This window comes from Planococcus citri, chromosome 2 (assembly GCF_950023065.1).
Source record: "Planococcus citri chromosome 2, ihPlaCitr1.1, whole genome shotgun sequence".
Classification (NCBI taxonomy): domain Eukaryota; kingdom Metazoa; phylum Arthropoda; class Insecta; order Hemiptera; family Pseudococcidae; genus Planococcus; species Planococcus citri.
In genome coordinates this window covers 19,884,369-19,894,304 of record NC_088678.1, presented here as the reverse complement: position 1 = coordinate 19,894,304, position 9,936 = coordinate 19,884,369, and the positions used below count along the sequence as shown (strand labels likewise).

General features: G+C 35.2%; 1 protein-coding gene across 1 annotated transcript in view; it reads right to left on the bottom strand.

Moving 5' to 3' along the window:
• Positions 1–517: 517 nt before the first annotated feature.
• LOC135834926 (uncharacterized) overlaps positions 518–9,936 on the bottom strand; it is a 404,651-nt gene continuing 395,232 nt past the window's right edge. Inside the window, exon 6 of the mRNA XM_065348920.1 lies at positions 518–1,363. Coding sequence (XP_065204992.1) covers positions 1,278–1,363 — 86 coding nt within the window. The 3' untranslated portion in view covers positions 518–1,277. The remainder of the gene's footprint in view (positions 1,364–9,936) is intronic.

Below are 9,936 nucleotides of genomic sequence, written 5' to 3'. Positions count from 1 at the left end.
TTTCGCTATTTGAGATTTTTTTGACATGTTTCGTATAAATGAAAATGAAAAACGTCGTGTTTTCACCATGATTGGTAATTAAAATTGCATATTAAAGATTTCTGAAGGTTTTCGATGTTTTCGAAGAATACTTTTTGCATATTTGAATTTAGTTTTCTAATTTAAAATGCATGGTATACCTACATATTTCAATACTTATTTTTCCAGTTTTACCTATACGTAGTTGCCCATCCATAGAATATTTCTGCAGAAACATCATTTACTTATTTATCATTCATGAAAAAAGCTTCTGTTTGGATTTCGATTAATTTTTTAAATTCTGCACGAAGTATTTAGGCAGAAATTTCAATTTTTTTTTTCGACGATGACTGTCCAAGTGTCCATTTGAGGTCCATGTTTCGAATAATTTTTCGAAAAATTCAAGGAAACCAAATTTTTTAAGCTAATTTCAATCCACTGTGAATCCAGATCTAATATCCAAATAAATACTCAACGATGAATTATTCACACTGCAATATTCAACACATGACAGATTAAAATTTATTATATAAATAGATACAAATTTTCCAACATAAAACTACATAACATACAACACTATAGTATTTCGTCCGAATTCATAATTGATTTTCACGTTTTAAAAATACACATTAAAATTATATACTCTTGTTGCTTAAATCGTTTAGTAGCGCGCTGCACAAAAAGCAATGTAGGAAAAAAATCCACAGGGGGCGTCATACATTTATTACATCGTAGGTACATATTACGTAGTACCGCAATGAAAACAGGAACAAAATTACACGCAGACACTCACACACATACAACGAAACATTTGCACAGATACATAAATCGCTGAGAAATCACGAGTGTAAACAAAGTCATAAATTTATACGTAGGTACCGTATTTACAAAATGACAATATTTACAAAACATAATAGGTTTTTTTTTCAAGTTAGGTACACGATTTAACAACAATAACAAAAAAAACACGGGGAATAAAAACACAAATATTATTCGAATTGAAATAATAATAATAATAAAAAAAAACGAAACGAAAACAAATAAAAAATAGGAAAGGGGGAAATTTTCGATAAATTAGCTAATTATCTACTCGTCGTACTCTTCATTATCTTCCACTACATTCAAATACGAGTAGTTGAGGTAATGAAGAGTGAGATGAGTTCAGAGGTTCACATTGTAAAAGGTATGAATTTACATAGGTAACAAAAATTTATCTTTTTAAAAAAAATTAGTAGTCTTTATACAGGATGTAGATCGTATTAACTGCAAAGACCCACCAAACAGCAAATGAAACTGATCAGTAAGACGTTTAGTAAATGGTGCTGGCTCAGCATGAATCGACCATCTGTAACATAAATATGCAAAATTGTTGTTCATTTGTCTAATCATAATATTCAAGTTAAGAGGACACAATACAAAAATATTTAGTCGACCAACAAAATAAAGATAATTGCACATTATGTACGTAATGAGAGTGATTGGCAAAGAATTGAATTTTGGATTTCCAACTCTATCGAATGATCTTTTGTAGAAATTTCAAGTTTCGAAAATCTACTGCAGGCTACACTAGGTTCCAAAAAGTCGCTGGAGGCTCCAAAACGACTCGAAATTTCCCCCTGAAGTCGACTTCATAGCGAATTGAAATTAGTTTGCAGAGTGAATTTCGGCTTTACATATTTTCCATTTGATGAAAGAAGGAGGGTCATTATGGCCATTTTCGTGCCCCTCGCTACTTCGAGACTTAAATGGCCTTTTCTTATAGGGGATGGTCCCTAGTATTAATATTAGGCGATATTTTCCCAGAAAAGCCCATAGGGGGGCTGTGGGGTGGCCCCAAAGTCGAAAATTTCAAAAATTTTTAGAACTACTGCTCGAAAATGTAAAAAATTAAAAGTAGCGAATATATGTTGCTTTAAGGGTAAGCAATGCGGCACGTAACGCTTTTTTTCATTTTTGACCTTTTTAGGGGTTGTGGTGGGGGTATTTCTATTTTTGAAAATTTTGAAACCCCCTTTTTTGACCCTTCCCGTCGAGCCACCCTAATGCCCTTTTCATGGTTTATTGCTACTAGTAGTAAGTTCAATTGATATCATTTGCAACCCCCTCACCAACTTGGCTCATATCGAAAAATTCAATTTTTGACTTTTTTTTTAGGTCCATATTTTGGGAAACCATGAAAAGCTATCGAGGTCCGGTTTGCGGCAAATATGTTGCATTTTACTTCTTAATCGACTGGCATGCTTGAATTTTTATTTCAAGTCAATTTTTGACCTCATTGTTGCAGATCACTTTTGGGGGTGGCAAACTTTGAGAACCCCTGGAAAAAGTTCTAAAGTGAATTTTTTCAAACTTTGAGCTGAAATGGTCTTAAATACATGTGTTTAACCAATATAATATGCGAATGCGATATTTTAATATAATTTAGTCATTTTGGGTGATTTTATCAAAAAAAGTAGTGTTTTAACAACAAGCATAGCTTTTCCGGCAAAAGTTCTGAAACTTCAATTACACTTTTCTCAGCCCCATTTCAACCGATTTTGAAAATTTTTCAGTATGTTATGTATATCCTTATTAGGTATCCCCACAAAAATTTTCAACCCCTCTCCCCGTGTATTTACCCTTCAAAATGGCGTATTTCAACTTATTTTATGCTTTTTAACAATAATAAAAATAAAAATTGAGGCGGCCAAGTGCTCTGTAGAGGGCTAGATGAGTGTAGCAAAAAATCTGATGTCATATTCGTGCTTAGCGGTATCGAATCATAAGAAAACTATACCCTACTCAATAATTCTTAGTTATTTTCCCTAAAATTCCCATTTTACCCACAACCCTCCCTATGACACATTTTTACACCATTTTGAATGGTAAATATGAGGGGGGTTGAAAATTTTTGTGGGGATACCTAATAAGGATATACATAACATACTGAAAAATTTTCAAAATCGGTTGGAATGGGGCTGAGAAAAATGTTATTGAAGTTTCAGAAAAGGGGGGCTCTCCAAAAAGGGGAGGGGGTGTGGATCTGAAACTTTCCACGCGGAAGTTTCTCAATGGTACCTACCTCCCATGCTAATATTAACTCAAACGATTTCGGTGACCATTTCACCCCTCTTAGGCGCCTATAGCCTTATGTATTTTTCAGAGAACCCCTTCATTTGAATGGTTGCAGTTTCGCCCCTCTTGAACATACAAGGGAAGTTGATACATCATTACATCGGAAATTCGACATAGATTCTTTTATCTAGCAACATATTTTTCGCTAAAATGCAATGCGGGGGAGAAAATGGCGAAAAACTTATTTCGGGGGAGGTTCCATCCCTTTTGAGGGGGTTCCGGACCCCGTAGGGGCCAGGACTTTTAGTAGGTTGGTGAGGGGACCTCTGTGAACAATATCTGCGAAAGATTGGTTTGATATTAATTTTTCCTGCAAAAATGTCTTTAATGACTGGACCACACCACGAATACACGTAGCTTAACTTTTGCCGGAAATGCTATGTCTGTTGTTAAAACACTACTTTTTTTGATAAAATCACCCAAAATGACTAAATTATATTAAAATATCGCATTCGCATATTATATTGGTTAAACACATGTATTTAAGACCATTTCAGCTCAAAGTTTGAAAAAATTCACTTTAGAACTTTTTCCAGGGGTTCTCAAAGTTTGCCACCCCCAAAAGTGATCTGCAACAATGAGGTCAAAAATTGACTTGAAATAAAAATTCAAGCATGCCAGTCGATTAAGAAGTAAAATGCAACATATTTGCCGCAAACCGGACCTCGATAGCTTTTCATGGTTTCCCAAAATATGGACCTAAAAAAAAAGTCAAAAATTGAATTTTTCGATATGAGCCAAGTTGGTGAGGGGGTTGCAAATGATATCAATTGAACTTACTACTAGTAGCAATAAACCATGAAAAGGGCATTAGGGTGGCTCGACGGGAAGGGTCAAAAAAGGGGGTTTCAAAATTTTCAAAAATAGAAATACCCCCACCACAACCCCTAAAAAGGTCAAAAATGAAAAAAGCGTTACGTGCCGCATTGCTTACCCTTAAAGCAACATATATTCGCTACTTTTAATTTTTTACATTTTCGAGCAGTAGTTCTAAAAATTTTTGAAATTTTCGACTTTGGGGCCACCCCACAGCCCCCCTATGGGCTTTTCTGGGAAAATATCGCCTAATATTAATACTAGGGACCATCCCCTATAAGAAAAGGCCATTTAAGTCTCGAAGTAGCGAGGGGCACGAAAATGGCCATAATGACCCTCCTTCTTTTATGGAAATTTCAAATTTCAAAAATCTAATGGAGCCTCCAAGAATTTTCAAAAAGTTGCAGGAGGCTCCAAAACGACTTGGAATCCACCAGCAGTCGACTTGATAACGTGTTCAAGTTGGAGTGCAGCATGAATTTCTGATTTCCAACTTCAAATTTCAAGTTTCGAAAATTTGCTGGAGACTCCATGAATGACTTGAAACGCTTTGAAACCGTTTTCAATCGATTTGGGTATCTCTCCAATTTTAGATTTCTAGGTCAATTTGGTAAAATTTTGATTTTTCCCCCTCACTTTTAGTTTGAATTAATTTTTTTAAATTCGCCAAAAATTGAAAAATAGACGTTAGCACTTGAAATATTGGCTGGTGATGAATTTTCGTATGCTCTTTTGATCCAGCATTGTCCAATTAAAAAAATCCGTGGAGTTCTGTGTTAGAAAGCAAAATCTGCGGTTTTAGCAGACCTTTCAATCAAAATGGCCGCCATTTGTAGGTAAGTCAACCTTTTTTTTTGGCAAGGTGGTTTTAAGATGTTCCGTATGATGTCTCGTTTGAGAAAAGAGTTGTCTCAGATGATTGGCATGGAGGGTGGGGGGGATTATTTCTATTTTTATTTGCTGGACTACAAGTAATTATCTACTAATTGGTAATTTTGGCGAATAAGGGGTGAAAATTTGGTCAATTTTGGTAAATTTGGGTAATTTTGGTAAATAACAGGTAATTTTGGTTAGTTTGGGTAATTTTGGTAAATTTGGGTAATTTTGGTAATTTTGGTAATTTTGGTAAATTTGGGCAATTTGGGTAATTTGGGTAATTTTGGGTAATTTTGGTAATTTTGGGTAATTTTGGTAAATTTGGGTTATTTTGGTAAACTACAAGTAATTTTTGTAATTTTGGGTAATTTGGGTAATTTTAGTAATTTTGGTAAATTTGGGTTATTTTGGTAAACTACAGGTAATTTTGGTAAATTTGGATAAATTTGAGTGAATTTAGGAATTTTCGGTAAATTTGGGCAATTTTAGTAAATTTGAGTACTTTGTGTCAATTTGGATAATTTTGGTAAATTTGGTAAATTTTGGTAATTTTGGTAAATTTGGTAAATTTTGGTAATTTTGGTAAATTTTAGTAATTTTGGTAATTTTGGTAATTTTGGTTGGTAGTTTTGGTAAAACTACAGGTAATTTTGGTAAATTATGGGTAATTTACAGGTAATTGACATGGATATATTAAGTACTTTTTTCGGAGGGGGCTCGAGAAACCAGACAGGCAGCTCCACGACCACAAGAAACTAGACAGGTAGGTCAGTGACATTAGGAACCCAGACAGACGGGTCAATGATCTTAAAAGACCAGATAGGCAGACAGACGACCTTGTTGGGAAAAAAATTACCATCAATTCTTGGCATTATGTTCAAAATGCGATGAATTTTTATCATTATTTATTAGACCTTAGACCTTCTCAAAAAAAAAAATTCTGACATTTTGATAAAAAGGTATACCTATGTCATACTCTCTGACACTTTTGGAGCAGGGGCCAGTCCAAAATTTTTACTACGCTGACTCTTGAAAAATTTCAAGCGAAAAACATTCATGATTTAAAACATTCATTCGAAGAGAAAACTGTACCCACTAATTTCATTTTTTTGAACGTGTTAGGAGTAAGAGCGTTCAAGTCAGTAGAATTCCGACCTCTTTCACACCAGAATTTTTCCATTTTCTTATTCACATTCTGCACAAGAAAGGATCATTAGCTCAACAATGTTCCTAAATAAATCGAGAACACCTTCTTTCTCGAATACACTAGTGAATTACGAGTGTAACTATGTAACCCTTGTACTTCAGCTGTGTATTCGACATTGACAAAAAATACTCCACCAAAGTAAATAATAAGACCCTAGCATAGCTTACATTGTACCTACGAATATAACCGTTATATTTTGCGGTAAATTTGTTGAAATTACAAAAATTCAAACACAACAACAAGAAACAAAAATGAGATTCGCGAAATGACGCCATTATCGCAACGATATAGGGCATACCACACGTTTGGCGAAATAACGCTCAATGCAGAGGGATACGGGAGTAATCTTACATTGTGTAAATGTAGGTAGTAGGTACCTACATATTTATGCAAGGGCAGATTGTAAAACGGTAACGAACATCTCTATCTTTCTCTCTCTCTTGCTGGAAAACTGTAATCAAAAGTTCGATTAATTATAATAAAATCGCGGTTGATCGAAGGAAAGCGAAGGGGTAGGGTGTAAAATTGTATGTTAGTTATTAGTACTAAGTATAGATACACGATTTTGCTGCTACCTAAGGTAAGTACAGAAGTGGAGAAAACATTAATAATGAATTTATTAGGTACTTTAGCTGAGACTTACGGGATACCAAACGAAGAGTTTTCGGATAATGGGAACAAGCAGGTGGTTTGCCTCGTTCTCTTCTCTCTCTTGGACCTTTGTATCTATCTACTTCGTCGAAATGAATATAAATAGCTTGTTTTTTTCCTTCTTTTTTTAGGCACTTATAATTTTTTTGGAATTTTCCTAGGTAGAACTTTTAATAAAATTACGAGTATTGAAAAATTGGATCAATTTTCGAATCGAAGAGTACACATTTTATAAATTGAAGTATCAGAAAACTCGTCGACCTATTTTGAAAACAAACTTGCAAAATTCCTCATAATTAGGCTAACTAATAGTCCATATGAGATCATGTAATCGAGCTAAACGCCACGTTTATTCCTTGTTTTTTTAATACGCGAAGCAAAAACAGACGCAGATACTCGTACGACGCGGTTTTTTTCACTTCGTATTGCTTTTAAAAGTTTTTCAAACTTGCACATATCATATGCAGCTCACGAATAAAGAACCAAAAAAAAACTCGACGAACGATGAAGACGTGGTCTCTCGCAGGGAAATATTTTCCGCCGCCAGCGCTCGCAAAAAGAACACGAAACGAACGGAAAAACACTGGAGATGAAAAAAAGAAACTTCGCAGGGAGAAAAGTTGCTCTTTTCTGTCTCTGTTTTTTCACATAGAAAGCATCTATAAATATCCTACGTGAATAAACTCGCATAGTAATTCGAAAAAATTTGTTAGTAGTTTTAAAATCGCTAAAAACTTGAAGAGTCTGTTTACTGCCCTGTAGCCTTTTCATTGGTCCGTTTAAAGCAACGAATATATTACGTTTGCGTACCCGGACGCTGGAATCTGGCGCGAGTTTTCGTATCGGAGTACTATAAAGAAAAGACGCGAAATAAGAGAGAGGAAAAAAAACATCAGCTCGAGAAAAAAAAAGCTTATAAAATCGTCGGTCATTTAGAAAATGAATTATTCAGTTCGATTTCTTATAGTGTACGTTTTCGGTCTCGCTCTGGTCCCCGTCTCGACCCGTCTGCGTATCCTTTTCGCGCGCGCGAAGTAATATTTTCTTCGTAAAAGACGCGATCCATTAGGTTATTGAAAGATTTGTAAGGGAGATAGAATGGGCGCTGAGATGAGGGGACGTTCAGAATATGTGTTCAATGTTCGATATACTATACTGGTACGCTGCTAGCTGCTACAATAATGTGTCGAAAAAATCGCGTATCCGTGTGTGGCTGCTATTTGTACGTAGTATACGTATTTTGATGGTTACCGAATGAATTTGTAACACGATGTGGATACCTGTGTGGGTCTTTGTTTGGTGCAGAAGTCGGAGGGGGGGGGGTTGTATTTGGTGAGATGATAATAATGATGGTGCTTAACAGTGAAAGAAAAATTTTCTGGGTTTGGTACATAGTACATACCAGTATTTTGAATCGAAATTTTCAACTTCATAAACAGCTTTCATAGGTATAAAAATGAACCTCTTCATCATCAGTAGGTACTCCTGATACAACGTACCTATCTCCCAAATTACAGCCTCCCGAATTAATTTAGAGGAACTAGAACTTGAATGTTTGAAGCGAAAAATTCAGAAATGTGCAAAGACGCAAGTAAATGAAGTTTTTTTGGTGGAAGGGGGGGGGGGGTTAAAAGATTGTGGAAGGGGGGGGTTAAAAGATTGCAGGAAAAATGTTGGATCCTTGACTTGAACAAACTTTTTTCTATACCAGGGTTTCAATTTTCAAAATTTACATTGGTAAAGTCTTTGAATCAATCACGCCCTCCGCCCTCCCCCCCAGAAAAACGTTTTATTTTCAATGCAAATTTTGAAATATGAGCCCCTGGTAGAAAAGTGATGCTTCGAGTCAACGATCCAAAAATTTTCCTGCAGACTTTCGACAACTTTTCGTCAAATCCCCCCCCCCCAGTTCTAAAAAAGAAAATAAAGGTTTTAAAAGTCTAAAAAGCTTGAAAAATTTGAAGTTTCCCCCTTGCAGAATATTCAGAAATACCAACTGTCGAGTTTTGTTGAGAAAATGTGAGTTTTCAAAATTGTAGATTTCATCCATTTTGACTCACATGAATGGGAAGGGCAGCTGTGGTGGTAGTTCTTTTTTGAATAAATCCAGAAATTCTCTCAAAATTCAGAAGGTTTATGTTCCTTTGAAGGTAGTATGGGATTCAGGGGTCATTCAAGTTTGACACCAGAAGACAGTGCCAATGTTCATAATTACCTAATGTTGAAATAGCAGGATTTATCATGCTTCTCCAGTAATTCTATGATCTTGAAAAATTTAAAAAAATTCAGGAAATCCAAAAAAAAATCACATGATACATATTTGAATATCTCAAAAAATGAAAAAGGGCAAATAATTTTTGGGAAATTGAGAAATCTGAAGAAAATTTCATGAAATTATCAAGATTTAAAAATAGAAGAAATCTGCACAAAATTCCAAAAAGTTCGAAAAATTGTAGAGGTGAGGGGGGTTACCGTTCTTGCCACTTAGGTGGAGACCTGCTACATGTATTGAAGATGCTACTTGGGGTGACGATTAAAAGGTAGCAAACTCCGATGGGGAAGAGTATCGGGAAATAGCTCTTATAATAGGCCAAGGCTGGAGTACAGCTTCTCAGATCGTGGAACGAACGCTGACACAATAAATTTGATACCGAAGGTACTTTAAGACGTTTATTCCGTTAGTCAGAGACAGCATCACAATGGTTACGCTGCTCTATTACAATAAATACACGACTACACGAAATATAATAACGATTGAGTAAAGAAACGATTAATACAGTAATAAAACAAATCCCTAAGTAGAGCTTACTCATCAACATAGCTGGAATTCAGTCACTACTACGTAATAGCATAGCTATAGAAAACATACTGATGCTGCTTTCACAGCATCCGATCGGTGAAGCTTCCTCAAACTACACCGCTAGATCGCGCTGCTAATGGAGCTGCGAGATGCTGCGTATATGGGCTCACAACTTCCACTTATGGTGGTAGCTGCGGGCGCAAGACCTACCGGTACAAAATATTCAAACAAAATTCCATTATCACTCCTGAAGGAAATGAAAAAAAAAAAAATACCTAAAATATCAAAAAATTTCAAGAAAATTCAAAAACTGCTGAGAAATTAAGTTCAAGAAACTTTGAGAAAATTCAAAAAATCTAATGAAAACTTGAGAAATTAAACCCAATAAAATGTGTCATTTAGAGAGAATTCATAATTCTCCAGTAATTGAAACATTTTAAGCAAAAATCAAAAA